At 33.9% G+C, this 15,311-nt stretch overlaps 2 protein-coding genes and 1 pseudogene across 2 annotated transcripts; 2 read left to right on the top strand and 1 right to left on the bottom strand.

The window, feature by feature from the left end:
• The first annotated feature begins 761 nt into the window (after window positions 1–761).
• On the top strand, window positions 762–4,399 carry LOC110635511 (probable inorganic phosphate transporter 1-3). Its single transcript, XM_021784878.2, has 2 exons — window positions 762–903; window positions 2,543–4,399. Exon 2 carries the CDS (start codon window positions 2,578–2,580, stop codon window positions 4,189–4,191), a length of 1,614 nt encoding a protein of 537 aa, XP_021640570.2. The 5' UTR covers window positions 762–903; window positions 2,543–2,577; the 3' UTR covers window positions 4,192–4,399.
• Window positions 4,400–9,076: 4,677 nt separating this feature from the next.
• LOC110635503 (inorganic phosphate transporter 1-4-like) lies at window positions 9,077–11,544 on the top strand (annotated as a pseudogene).
• Window positions 11,545–13,193: 1,649 nt separating this feature from the next.
• On the bottom strand, window positions 13,194–14,428 carry LOC110636345 (phosphoenolpyruvate carboxylase kinase 1). The gene is made up of 2 exons (XM_021786006.2): window positions 13,637–14,428; window positions 13,194–13,439 (listed from the first exon to the last, which is right to left on the bottom strand). The coding sequence occupies exons 1-2, from the start codon at window positions 14,418–14,420 to the stop codon at window positions 13,393–13,395; spliced, it is 831 nt and encodes a 276-aa protein (XP_021641698.2). The 5' UTR covers window positions 14,421–14,428; the 3' UTR covers window positions 13,194–13,392.
• Window positions 14,429–15,311: the final 883 nt, after the last annotated feature.

The following is a 15,311-nucleotide window of genomic DNA, read 5'->3' as shown; positions in this document are numbered from 1 at the left end:
ATTATGTACGTAGTTCAATGCAACCTGCGGATATCTTTACAAAGGCGTTGGGAAAGGATCAGTTTGACTTTTTTTTTCGCAAGTTGGCATTCGAGATCTCCATGCTCCAACTTGAGGGGGGGTATTGGAAAGGCAGCTGTTAGCTGCCACTTATTTTGCATTTATTTAGGGCATTTGTTTAGGAATTTTTGTGTGTATATCTGTTATTACCTTTTTGTTGTATGATTCTGATACAATTTTAGTAGTTTAGTTTGATTAGGAACCTATTTGTTAGCTGTAATTTTTTATATATATCTTTGATTTCTGAGGCAATAAATATCAAAAATTCTTATTCCAAAATTTCTTAATTCTTTTACACCATATATTGATAAAAGTTTATTACCTATCAAAAAAAAGAAAATTATTCAGATGCCCAAAATGTTTGAGTAAAAATGATAACATTATCATGTCATTAAAAACAATTTCCAATTTTAGCACAAAGCTAAAAACTATAACGTAAGGAAAAAAAATGTCCATCTCATGCAAGTAAAGATAGGATATGACGATAATTTCATATAAAGAATTCTATATAAAAATGGTAAATAAATAAAATCTCAATACATAGATAAAAATAGATTCTATAAATATTAAATGGAAAAAATAAATATTCAATATTTATTTTTAAACAATTGAATTGATTTACATGATTAATTTTTAATGGTTTTTCAGTCTACCTATTATTTTTACATGGAATTTTAGCGTTAATATTTGGTAAAATGGTATATTCCATTATACTGTCATTGATTGTGGTTGGTGTACATTAGACTGCTCTTAAATAGCAAGCCATACCCCTCTCAGAATATCCACCCACCTCTCTCTCTCTCTCATCCTCTCCCCTCTTGTTGGTGTGGATTGAAGAAGCAGGTTAGTCTCTCTCCCTCCTTTTTCTTTCTTTTATATTGAAAATCTTTTTAGAAATATGGAGGATGACAAGTTCCCAGCTTCTTGCATCTGGCAACTTTAGCATAGAGTAGGTCCACTTCACTGCAATTGCACTTTCTTCACTGTGACTTTGTTTTCTTGAACTCTTCATAAGCCATAACATATGGCAATACCCAGAATGGAATATTCAGTAGGACGTGCAAAATGAAAGAAGAGTCGTAGACTCGGGAAACCATCCACACTTATTTCTTTCTCCTTCAGAAACAAAATCCCTAGCTATTCTCTTTGCAAATATCCCTTTGCACAACTGTTCTTTGTTTTTCTACCTATTTCACAATTACTTTTCAGTCCATTTCCATTTCGGGTAGCGCAAGTCATATTATTTGGTTATGTATATGCAGAATTAGTTTTACCTTTTATTCTCCAATATAAGATAAATTAATTTGTGCATGCAGAATTAAGAAAAGGAGTTTTTTTAACAGATTCATCAGGGTTTCTTGAGGACACTTCTATTTATATAATTGCAGAGGATTTTTCTAAACTTTAATGACTTAAAATCTTGCCATTTTTCAGTCTTTAATACAGTACTCTCAGCAGCCGGCCTTGTCATTTTTTTCCTTGTTATTTCTGTGCTACTTAGGCATGTTGGACACGGCAAATTAAAATTGGCAATCTATCAATGTTGAAAATCTCCTTCAGCTATTGTTAGGTTTGGGACAGCAAAACTTACCAAAATTTTCCTCTTGAAATTATTTCTCCATTCAAGGACTTTTACTTCCACCTATCACAATTGTTGATTTTTCTTCCTTCGCTGTTTAAGTCTATAGAGTGACATATTAAGCTAGCTACTATGCATATGACTGTATTACAATGGGCGCCAATCAAGAATCATAAGTATGTGTCATCCGTTAGTTCATCTGTCTAATTTGTCCATCGGTTTAGTTGACCAAAATCAAAGTGTTTTTTTTTTTTTTTTTTATTATTTTTTTTATATCTTCCTATGGAAATTAAACATGCCTCTATGCCTTTTTTTTTTTTTCCTTCGTTGGAGTAGTTATTATATTTTTTTTTATTGTACCACTTGCTGTTTCCCTGAGAAGAGAACAAAAGAATTGGACTAACATGTGATCATGTTTTGTCCTGTCTGTTGAGAGTTGATCATAAATGCACATATAATATCTTCTGCAATAATTCACAATCATCTTAAGGTTTACCTCAATTCATATAATCACCAAGCCCTACACAATCTCTGAAGTTATCAAACTAATTTATGGCCTGTAGCAGTGAGGGAATACTGACCACATAGTCATATTAATTCACGTCTATTGTTAACAAAATATCTTCTTCGCCTCTTATTTCACAAAATTTCTCTTTGAGACTTCTTTATAATTTATTAGTCTCTCTAATTTAATATCTAGATTTTAAGATTGGACTTATATTTTTAATATAGTATTAGAGTCTAATCTTTTTCCTTTGAGTGTTTCTCACATGCTTATGTGAAAGTAAACAGCTAACTAAAATTTTTCTTAGCCTTTAATTTCATATGGTCTTCTTATTAACCTGAGTCTCTTTATATATAACTTATTAGCCCTCTAATCTTAGCACCTGAGTTCTCTTGCAGGTAAATTTTAGCATTCAAGTTGGGGAGAATTGGCCATGGCCGGAGAACAATTGGGAGTGCTTAATGCACTCGATGTTGCGAAGACTCAATGGTACCATTTCACAGCAATTGTGATTGCTGGAATGGGTTTTTTCACAGATGCATACGATCTTTTTTGCATCTCCATAGTCACCAAATTGCTTGGTCGCATATACTACACTGACATTCATAAAGAGAAGCCAGGCACATTACCCCCAAATGTGGCAGCCGCTGTTAATGGTGTTGCACTTTGTGGCACTTTAGCTGGCCAGCTCTTCTTTGGCTGGCTTGGTGACAAATTGGGTAGGAAGAAAGTCTATGGGATAACTCTAATTCTCATGGTTGTTTGCTCCATCGCCTCAGGGCTTTCCTTTGGACGGACTGCTGAGGGTACCATTGCCACTCTTTGTTTCTTCAGGTTCTGGCTTGGATTTGGTATCGGTGGTGATTATCCCTTATCTGCCACAATTATGTCTGAATATGCTAACAAGAAGACTCGTGGGGCATTTATCGCTGCAGTGTTTGCCATGCAAGGATTTGGGATTCTGGCTGGGGGGATTGTAGGTCTTGTTGTTTCAAGTGCCTTCGATCACAGATTCAAGGCCCCGCCATACTCAGTTAATCGAAGTGGCTCACTTGTTCCTCAAGCTGACTATATTTGGCGCATGATCTTGATGTTCGGTGCCTTACCTGCTGCCCTCACTTACTACTGGCGCATGAAGATGCCTGAAACTGCACGTTACACAGCCCTCGTTGCTAAGAATGCCAAACAAGCCGCTGCAGATATGTCTAAGGTGTTACATGTTGATCTTGAAGCAGAGGAGGAGAAGGTAGGGAGGCTAGCTGCAAAGCAATCCAATTCGTTTGGCTTGTTCTCTAAGGAATTCGCCAAGCGCCATGGTCTTCACTTGTTAGGAACCACCACTACATGGTTCCTGCTGGATATTGCTTTCTACAGCCAAAACCTTTTCCAGAAAGATATCTTCACTGCAATCAATTGGATTCCCAAAGCACAAGAAATGAATGCAGTTCATGAGGTTTATCGGATTGCAAGGGCTCAAACACTTATTGCACTGTGCAGTACCGTGCCAGGATATTGGTTTACAGTGTTGTTTATCGACCATATGGGAAGATTTGCCATTCAATTGATGGGTTTCTTCTTCATGACAGTGTTCATGTTCGCACTCGCTATCCCATACCATCACTGGACCTTGAAGCCTAACAGAATTGGTTTTGTAATAATGTACTCACTGACCTTCTTCTTTGCCAATTTTGGACCCAATGCCACTACATTTGTTGTCCCAGCAGAGATTTTCCCAGCAAGGCTAAGATCAACTTGCCACGGTATATCTGCAGCAGCAGGAAAGGCAGGTGCTATAGTGGGTGCATTTGGTTTCTTATATGCTGCCCAAAGCCAAGATAAAACCAAGACTGATGCAGGTTACCCTCCTGGTATTGGAGTGAAGAACTCTTTAATTGCTCTTGGTGTTATCAATTTCTTTGGAATGTTGTTTACTCTGTTGGTGCCCGAATCAAAGGGTAAATCTCTGGAAGAATTGACAGGTGAGAATGAAGAAAATGTTGAGGAGATAAAGGGTGCTGCTGCTGCTGCTAGGACAGTTCCGGTGTGACTTTGACCCACTTCACCAAATGATCTTTTTAAGTAACAAGCTTTCTGATACTTATAGTATGGGTTTAATAAGTATTCTGCTTTTGTGAAATGCAACCAATATGTAGATATATACTGTATTATATACTGTATCTTGAAGGCTTTCTTAGAATTGCAACGATACCGTGTGTTCAGATTTTGATTAATTGATGGCGATATGTTATCTGCAAGGATTTGATTAAGCTTATTTTCCTCTTTATTTTTGCTGTTAATTTTCTAATTGATTCTTGGAGAAGGAAATTGTAACGCTAAGAAAAACTTCTTCAATTTTTTTTTTTTTAATTTAAACTTGGTCGATTTGTATGTGGCCGTTTCACATGCTTCGTCCATGATTTCTTTTTTACCCCTTAAGTGAGAACTGATAAATGATGTTGAAATGTAATCCACCGATTTAAATTTCTAGCCTTCCATTTTGTTTTTCCTTCTCAGCAAAGTTAGAAGTACAAAGGATTATCGTGAACTGTAAAGAAAAATTTTCAAGGTCACTCGTGAATGGGGCACTTTCAATTTTCAAGATCCTTGTTGATATTGCCACCAAAACTAGTACACTCCCAATTACAAAATAATTAATAAAGAAAGAGATAGAGAAAAGAGAACACGTGCATTGCATTATAGACTTAATCATGAAAAATTCTTATTTGTACTAGGTCTATCATGAATTCAAAATGTAAATATGTGGAACCTATCTATTTAATAGGTGAATTTCACTATACATTCTATGTCTTGGGATCCATATAAACTCGATCTAGACAAGAAAAATCCCTTAATTATTCTTTGTGTGTTTTCTTTTTGTAGAGTCCATCAAAAGAAATTGAGCAAAGCCTAATACCCCAATAATTAATCACTTTTTCAAAACTCTAAATTTCAGCCCAATAAAATAGGAATATAAGGCTAAGCCGAAGCTTAACTACAAAACTCTAAATTCCAGCCCAAACAATAGAAGGCCCAAAGCCCTTACATCAAGAAACTCTAGGACTAAAATGAATTAAAGATCTGAGCCATTTTCAACAGCTAGGTCACAGGAATGCTGCCAATATTGCCATCAAAGGACATCGGCTATTAGAAGAATATGACAATTATCGAAACTGCACAACTTGTTGCACAGTTTATGTAGCTTTTATACAGAAATTAGAAGTAATTTTAGAATTGCCGAAATCTGCACAAGGTACTACACAGCCTATGCAGGTTTCCCATGCAGCTTCATGGGAAAAATCTTGCACTTGCCGAAACTTGCACAATGTACTGTATAGCTTGTGCACTTTCACGCTTACCTTATGTAGCTTCACGGAAGGAATTTTCAAACTGTCGAAACTTACATAGCGAGCTGCATAGCTTGTACAGGTTCATTGTGCACCTTCACAAAAGACATCTGAAGTTGTCGAAACTTGCACAAGATGCTGCACAGCTTGTGCAAGTTGGTTGTGTGCCTTCACGGAAAATTGCCAAACATGCTGAAATCTGCTTAGTCTATGCACTTTCTCATTAATTGGTTGAAGAAGTAAATATTCTCACATGTGTAATGACTTTATTCCATCCCATTTTTAGCCTATCACAGGGTTTTTGCCAGGATATTTAAGCATCCTTCCATCACTTTTTGCTATAGGAGAGAGAATAAGGAGAAATGTTGGAGAAAGAAGAGAGAGAAAGATTTTTGAACTATAACAGTTTGGATTCTTATCCTTCTTCACCGTTTCTTCGCGCCATCTATCGGATTTCTTTAATTTTAGTTTATTTTCATGATTTATTTCTTCTTTTGCTTAGAATCTCTTGCATTAAATATGGATTGTGAGTAATTTTTTAAGATTTTAGACTTGGGAATGTAATATTTGAGTTATTTTTATAAATTTGAATCGCGTTAGTCCCAATTTAATGAATTTATAAGGTTTATTCCATTTTTTGTGTGTTTATTCACAAGCTTAATAAAGGACCCCATTAAGTTATGTTCTTAATCTTTGGTTGAAGCACCAAAATGAGAAAACCAAATGATAGATAATCAAGAAATTTGATTTAATTAGTTTAGATCTAAAAATAGATTAAGGATTAAGAGGGATTAATTGATTAAAGAACCTAATGGGTTTTGATTAATTTTTACTCCACAAAAGTAGGACAAGTTAATTAAGGCTTTCTTTGTCTTCCTCAAAAAAGATTTAAAAGATTTTAGTATTGGTATCATTTAAATCCATAGATTTTATAGATTGGGCTGGTTAAAGGAAATCCTAAATTGACTTGAATATGAACCCTTAACTCCAGAATCGTCTTTTATCAATTGTTGCTTGAAATTTTACTTTTAAGTGCTTTGTTAAATCTTATTTCATCAATTTTCATTATTAATATTTTCAATTTCTTTATTTAGCTAATTATTAAAATAGTCATTATTTGAATTTGGTTTTGCATTTTCATACTTTAAATTTCAAATTTCCTTTTATTTGTTTGATGACATTATAATTTTAGTAAATTTAATTGAAAACACAACTCTTCATAGGAATGACATCTTTTTTTATATTACTTGAACGAACCGTGCACTTACAGTTGGGCTACATCTGCAAGATGTAGACCAAAACCATCTTCATGATTTACGGATGTGCTGACCAAAATAAAACCCAAGCTACCCTATACACATCCCAACCGATAGGGGGCGAGGAAGGACCACCATTAGTTGGGGGAGGTGCCTTGGCAGGGAATGACCACTAAAATGGTGAACAAAAGACCCTAAAAAGAAGAAAGAAAACCCTCTCACTAAATTTGAGGGCTATTCATCTTTTTATTCATTTGAGTAGATGGCTAAAGGGGCATCCTTACTCATCACATTGATTCCATAAATCTTGATCAGAATGTCGTGACATAAGTAGATTTTATTAGAGAAGTATCCTATAGTAAAAGAAATAATTTAATTACTTTAATTATATCAATAAAAATTAAAATAAATTTGATATATTTTATGTATAATATTTAATAGATGTATATATATTGCAAGAAAAATATATATAATTTCAAAATAAATTATATGTAAAATATATTGTTTTAATTAAATTATTAAAATTTTTCTTTAATTCAAATTTTTTGACATAAAAATTTATTAAGTTATCTCAAATTTAATTTTTTATATCAATAAAAGATTTTTTTTCACATAAAGAAGTTTTTTTTTTTAGAAATACATGTGATTTGAATCATAGTTTTGACTTTTGTTTAAAAATAATAAAATTCACGTTTAAATGGATTGATTCATTAACTATTCGGTTAATTTAAAAAATTTTTAATAAATTTTGAAGGAAAATTATAAAATGCTCTTATAATAATTTATTTACTTTATAAATCATGAGATATAAATCTATTTCATTGTAAAAAAAATAAATATATATCATAATAACACCTTAAATTTAAATTTTGACCTTGATTTTTTTCTTTTAATAATGAAATTTGCTCAATTCATTAAGGCCATCGGATTCAAAGAAATTTACAAGAAAGAAAAGAAAGATTAAAGCCCGGGGAATATTCAATGTTAAAAACTGAAAGATTCTTTAACAATTAATACATTCAAAATTAAAAAAATTAATTAAAATTAATAAAAAAAGATTATTCAGTACATAAAATATTAAATAATAATATTTTTATATCTAAATAACCTTTCATTAATTAAAAATGCATATTTATATTTATGCGAAAGCAATTTTTATGCTTATTTTATATACAAAAATTACAATACATCAAAAACATTAAAATATAATATTCTCTAATTTTTCTTAAATTTTATAAAAAAGAATGGATTTTGCAGTTAATTAAGCACCGCCATTTCCCTTCTTCGCACTCTTTCTCTCTCTCTCACAATATAGAAGACGCATTGTTATAGAGTAACATCTAGTATGTAGCACGGAAACGGAAACGCGGACACGGGGAAACGCGGAAACGGACACGGGGAAACGGCATTTTCAAAAATATAGGAAACGGAAACGTGGGGAAACGCGTAAATATAAAAAATATAGGGATATATTTATAAATAAATAAATAAATAAATAAATATATATATATATATATATATATATATATATATATATATATATGAATTTGAAAGTCTTAATTATAATAAATTTAAATATTAAAAAAAGAAAAAAAATAATAAAATTAATTATTTGATTAATTAATTAGATTATTTATATATTTATAATTATAAATAAATGAAATAATAAATATATAGAATAATAAAATTAATATTAAAATATTAAAAATAAAGGTTTAAAGTTTTGATAAAGTGAAAATTGAATAAAAAAAATAATAATGATTAAAAAAAATTTTCAAATAGGAAATAATGTATTAGTCACCCATCACGGAACTGCTAGACTCTAGAGTGCTGTCAAAACATTTTAGCCCATCTCTGCCACATTGGACCCCAGAACGTCGCCGTTGAATGCATGGCGGCAAGAAAAAAAATTGCAGATAGAAAAGAAATTAAAAGGCCATCCTTGGGAAGCTAGCTCATGTTAGGATTCGGGGAAGGAGAGAGCCATCCAAGAAGGAGCAGCGCGGCAGCGCCATCGGGGACCAGTCACCTACCATCGCCGGCACGTTGCCCCCACCAGGTACACCTCCTCCTTCTCCTCTTCTTCTTCTTCTTCTTCTTCTTCTTCTTTGCCTTCTCCTTTCTTCCTGGAGGTGCGCGACTTTTTTTTTTTTTTTTTTTTAAGAAACGCGTGTCCGGCGAAGGAAACGCGTTTCCGATTTCAAGGAATTACGGAAACGGCCCGGAGACGTTTCCTCGCCGTGTCCTAACGTTTCCGGCGAGGAAACGTTTCCAGAACGGGGAAACGCTCCCGCCTCCCGTTTCCGTGCTACATAGTCATCCACAGCCTACTCCCCTCTATCTTCGTCTTCTGCACTTCTTTTTGCCTGTTCTTCTGCTTTATTTTTGGGCAAAGAAATACACAAATTCTATCACTTTTTTTTTTGAATCTCACTCGCTCAGGCTCGGCCACGGTCAAGGTCGGTACTGTTTTGCTGTTATTGTTGCTCTGTGCGATCAGAAGGTCTATTTTCATTTAAATCATTAACTTCCTTCATCATTCATTTTCTTTCATACACAAACCTTCATGTGATTATTGAAGAAACTGTTGGCTTCTTTTTTTTTTTTTTAACTTCTCTTTTTCCCAATTTTCTTTTTCTTATGGGATGAAATATGAGGGCTTTGGGTTTGTTTTTGGGGTAGTAAAAATTTTGATTTTGAATGTTGTTTACATAAAGTAGTGAGGGATAATAAAAAGAAGTAAAATAATAATAATAATAATAATAATAATAATAATAATAATAATAATGTATAATTAATATATTTTATTATGCTTAATTAATCTTAAAATTGTAAAATTTTGATAGAATGGCTATTAATTTAAGAATCGGAAATATGATTTAAAATTAAAACATTTGCATATAATTATAGATTAGCAGAAAAAAAAAATTTATAGTGATTTATGTGATTCTATCATTCTTTGTGTTATTACAATTTTTTAAAGTAGAAGGGCAGCGGAAGTTGCCTTCAAGAACTGTATAGAAGAACAATATCAGTAATTAGAGGATGAGCAGCTAACAGATAATCTTGAACAATTATTAAATTTTGGAGCTGCTTAGAGTCGATAGAGTTTGATTGTTGTCTCAGGGAATTTCAATTCCCCTTCTTCTTACGTTCCTTTCCTGAATTTCCTGCTTCACCTGTCATCATCTGTGTGTCACCTTAGACTTGTGGCGTTAATCTTTCATTCTGTGTATCTTTCATTTTATTATTTTTTATAATTTCCTTTTCCGTATTTTGGACCGATTTGTGGCCCTCATCTTTGAAACTCACTTGTTCATGCATCTGGGGAGAAAATTTTCTCTTTTTGTCCTTTTGTCAATTGGCTGATTATTATTTTTGTTAGTAAATCTTGTACTCGCACATGTCTAATTGTCCTATTCGGCCGAGTCAGCCATTTGACTCACAACATGGACTAGAAGACTAGCCTTTTCTATTGAAGGTTTTCTTATTATATGTTGATTGGCCCTTCATATTGATCTTCTGCTACTGTTTCAGGAGAAATCATGGCAAGGGAACACCTGCATGTGCTTAATGCACTTGATGCGGCCAAAACGCAATGGTACCATTTCACAGCAATAGTGATTGCTGGCATGGGTTTTTTCACTGATGCCTATGATCTTTTTTGTATCTCCCTTGTGACCAAATTGCTAGGCAGAATCTACTACTACAAGGAAGATTCTATTACTCCTGGATCTTTACCATCAAATGTCTCAGCTGCTGTTAATGGTGTTGCGTTCTCCGGCACTCTTGCAGGCCAGCTCTTCTTAAAATGGGCAGAAAACGTATCTATGGGATGACATTGATGCTTATGGTCATTTGTTCGATTGCCTCAGGCCTCTCTTTTGGCAAAAGTCGTACTGCTGTCATGTCCGCCCTCTGTTTCTTCCGCTTCTGGCTCGGTTTTGGAATCGGTGGTGACTACCCACTTTCTGCTACAATCATGTCCGAATATGCTAATAAAAAGACTCGCGGGGCTTTCATTGCTGCTGTTTTTGCCATGCAAGGTTTTGGGATCTTGGCTGGCGGGATGGTTGCTATTATAATTTCTGCAGCATTCATGGCCAAGTATCCTGCCCAACCTTATGAAAATGATCCAGTTGGCTCTACTGTACCAGAAACTGACTATTTTTGGAGAATTGTTTTGATGTTTGGTGCAATCCCAGCAGCACTTACTTATTACTGGCGCATGAAGATGCCTGAATCTGCGTATTCGTTAACCTTCTTCTTCTCCAACTTCGGTCCAAATGCCACCACATTTGTCGTGCCTGCCGAGATCTTCCCGGCAAGTTTAAGGTCTACATGTCATGGTATATCAGCTGCATCTGGCAAGGTAGGGGCGATGGTGGGTGCATTCGGCTTCTTTTATGCTGCTGATGGCATTGGTGTGATGAATACACTTTTAATCCTTGGTGGAATCAACTTCTTGGGAATGATGTTTACTTTCTTGATACCTGAGTCGAAGGGAAAATCACTCGAGGAAATTTCTGGTGAAGCTGAGGAAGAAAGTCAAAGTTACCAAACTACAAGAGTCTAGGCAAACTGTTCCAGGCTTCCAGCTTAATTAGGCTTTCTTTTTATGTAATGTCTTAGCATAATCTAGAAGACATTAACGATACATTAGTTGCATTGGTCTCAGATGCTTCATAGATACATTACAATAATTAAGCTCTTGGAACGCTGCTTTTCTAGCTTTAACTGCTTTGCCTTTGCCATAGGTTGAGACTGTTTTAAAGTTGCTCACATTCTAAGTAATTAATTTAGTTTCATGATCCTCGAGTATCCGGCATTTTTCTGATAGATATTAAATCCGTCAATCACTGACTAGCAGAACTTTTTTCACTGATTGACATTGTTTAACTAAGAAGAAAGTAAAGATTTCCACTTCTAGATTCTCTCCTCATTTCCCCCATATATTATTCTTTTCCCTTTCTTCTTTTATCTTGTCAGCAACCAACAGGGCAGCAAGTGATTTCTTTTTCTCCCTCTGCATTTGTTCCATCTATTTAAATTATCTCATGGACTTCATATTGATTCTTGAAGTGTGAGACGAAGCAATATACCATGTTGTCCCATTGACACAATTAAAGACAGACATCTACAAAAGAAAGAAGCTGGCTAGTAAGCAGAGATGACAATAGATAAGATATTTATAAAATCAATTTATCTAAATTTATTATTATTTTTAATATTTTGATTTATTTTAAATTATTTAAATGTTTTTTAAATTCAGTTATTATTATTTAAATAATATTTAAATTTATATTTTTTTTGCTAATAATTTATATTTTAAAAATATTATAATTTTATAAATTATTTAAATTTTATTTATTTAAAATATAATATATGAAAATATATAAATATTATATACTTATATTTAATTAATTATTTATATAAATGGTGCCCTTAGCCAGTGTGTCTTCTGTTTCATATAGAATCAAGTGCATCTTTGATTCTACTTTCTTTGGTTACCTTGGAAAAAACTTGGGCTTATCGCATGCTGATTTTTCAATTGTTAATGATAAGATTTAAACTCTGCTGACCGTTCTTAAATGTTTCAATTTCGCCTTTATCGTTGAGCTTAAGTTATGAGATGTTTCTGGCGATCAATTGATTGAGTCTCCATTTAACGACTGCTAATGTGATATCACATCAGCATTTAATATAAAATGACGCCAATAATTTAGTAGTTATCCAATTAAACAAAGAAGAACATATTACTATAGATCAGTAAAATTAAATTTTTTATTTGATTAATTATCAATTTAAATATGTTTTAGTTTTACATTTTATAATATTATATAAATTAATTAATTAATTAAATTTCTTTTTAAACTTCTTGAATATTAACCGAAAACTAAGGTTCAAATGCTGAATCTTTGTACAAAAGATCCCTCAATGCAGTAGGACTAAGAAGATCAATTCAATAGGATTTCTACTTCAGTGTCTAATAATCTTAGCACGCAAAAGGAGAACATTTATTTATTAGATAGCAATTTAATTAATTTTTTCTTATTTTTAAAATATAAAAAATTGAGAGATTTTAAGTTTGAATCATTTTTAAGATTATTTATTTTTATAATAAAAAAATTATTTTTATTATTACTTAAAATATTAAATTTTCTTATTTAAATTAAAAATAAAACTATGCCGATTTCATAATCCTAAATAAATAAAAAGGTTTTCTTAGGCAAAATAAAAAGGTTTATCAATAGACATTTATAGTATATGAATTGAATTTAAATAAAAATAAATATTAAATTCTAGTAAAATATAATTTTTTTTATAAATTATGAAAAGTAAATTTCACACTATATAATTAAAAAATAAAAACCCAAAAACAAATACATAAGCAATCATAATAACTTAGCAATACAAAATTCCAAATTTCATTGCATATATGCTTTTTGAGAGAAAAAAAAAAAAAAAAAAAACCTCGTAATTAAAAGAGTCCTCCCCTTTTCAAAATCTTGCTTCTTCTTCTAATAAAAAAAAAGCATCCTCATAATTAAATTAAAAGTGAAAAACTGCTAGGATACTCAGTGCGTACGGATTCCATTCCATCTATAGTATATGCATCTATACAAGCATATATCAACTCTAAGCTAGCTAGGAGCTTCCTGCTCCACTCTCTTCATTTGTTATCCATGGATGCCCTGCAAAACACACCCCACCACAATTCCACCATTAGTATCTTCTACTAATATTGCTTAATCTATTTGCTTCATCAAATTAACATCAAAATGAATGAAACCTGCATTTAATTTTCATCGCTTCAAGATAAATACTCAGAGCATTGGACTTTAATTTTTTTACAAAGTTATGCTGAGCTAGTGTGTAGATATATACTTACTTAACACTTGTTCTGCTGAAAACCTCTTCGAAACATCTTTACAGAGCATTCTCCTTAACAGATCCTTAACCGTCGGCGACACGCCTTGGAAAGTTGTAACCGGAAACCTCAAATTCCCCCTCAAAACCGCTTCAAAAATCTCCAAAGCGGTTTCACCATAGAACGGCGGAAAGCCGGCTAACATGATATACAACACCACACCAGCACTCCACACGTCCACCTTCTCCCCGTACTCTCTCCCGAGTAAAACCTCTGGCGCCACGTAGTATGGCGTCCCTACAACACCATTCATCATCTCTCCGTCCATAACCACCTCAGCGGATCCAAAATCGGCTAACTTCACCGTATTTCTGGACTCGAGCAAAATGTTATCGGGCTTGATGTCACGGTGAACGACGCCGCACTTGTGGCAGTGAGAAACGGCTCTCATAAGCTGAGTAAAGAGGAGCCTGGCTTCGGCCTCGGGAATAACGCCATTGGCGATGATTAAATTGTGAAGATCCTCGCCGGAACACAAGTCGATTACCATGTGGAGGTGCGCTTCGTCTTCATAGAGATTGTAGAGTTGGATTATGTGAGGATGAGGGGAGAGAAGGTGGAGGATCTTGGGTTCCATGAGGAGGCATTGGGCGTCGAGTGAATCACCGGATGTAAGGCTCTTATCGATGGACTTGACGGCAAAGGAGTCACCGGTGGAGCGAGAAGTACATCTAAAAACAGTGCCGAAACGTCCCCGGCCGATCTCCTCGCAGATTAGGTAGTCTCTGTTTAGCGCTTCGCTCATTACTTTGTTTTTTTAATCAGACGCTCGTTGCTTTCCTGCTTTGCTCTATTTTTTGTGTTGGTTTTTTTCGGCTGCGAGGTATTTATATACGTTGGGCTTCCTTTGCGTTCAAGGAGAGGAATGTTTTTTCGAATATTCGAATATTGGGGATTAAGCCAATAGGAATTACACACGTTTTTAGCCAAGGAGAAACTGGCCGGTCGTTTTAGAGAAATTACCTTCCTTAATTTCCGTACTGCGAGACGTACGGGCACGAAAACACCAGAGTGGGGTAGGATTTGGATTTGGGTTCATCAAATGATGGCGCCACTTTAATTCTCGCCCTCCGCGTTTCTGCTAAACTATCATATATATATATATATATATATATATATATATAAATTATTTTCGATCCCAACATATATGTATTTTGTGAGGTTTGGATTTATTTTATTGTATATTTTGTTTTACACATCTGTTCTATCGGAGGGAAAGTTCCTTTCAGGTGGTAGGAGAGAGCTTTAGGAAAAAGGGAATTGTTAGGGGAGGAGGAGGGTATTGTGCTTTTCATGACTTTTGGAAGAAGCGAAGGTTTGTGGGAGAGATGTTTGGTTGGCTAATGGCGAGGATATACAGAGAAAGGACGATAAGAAATCAGCAACTTCTAATTCTAGCTCTTTCTTAGGTTAAAAGGGTGCTTTCATTTGGACCATTCAATTCACACTGGAAACAAATCTCTCTTCACATAATGTCTCTTACCGTTGGGCAACTTTTGCTTTTCTAGGAACCCAAACAGAGCATATCCAGGAAAATATTAACAAGCTCAAAAACCACATGGAATCTCGCTTTTGTATGATCAACCTGCTTTAGAAAAGTGGATGCTTCACTGATACTTCCTGTTAGCTTGGCAAG

The sequence above is a fragment of the Hevea brasiliensis genome, chromosome 15, assembly GCF_030052815.1.
Source record: "Hevea brasiliensis isolate MT/VB/25A 57/8 chromosome 15, ASM3005281v1, whole genome shotgun sequence".
In the NCBI taxonomy this organism is placed as follows: Eukaryota; Viridiplantae; Streptophyta; class Magnoliopsida; order Malpighiales; family Euphorbiaceae; genus Hevea; species Hevea brasiliensis.
This window is presented reverse-complemented; position numbering and strand designations above follow the sequence as displayed.

Bases quoted from the DNA above. Each gene is read 5' to 3' on its own strand.
- LOC110635511 (XM_021784878.2), top strand. From the start codon at position 2,578: ATGGCCGGAGAACAATTGGGAGTGCTTAATGCACTCGATGTTGCGAAG.
- LOC110636345 (XM_021786006.2), bottom strand. From the start codon at position 14,420: ATGAGCGAAGCGCTAAACAGAGACTACCTAATCTGCGAGGAGATCGGC. The intron at 13,440-13,636 runs GTAAGTATATAT...TGTGTTTTGCAG, and splicing joins TTCAGCAGAACAAGTGTTAA to GGCATCCATGGATAACAAAT.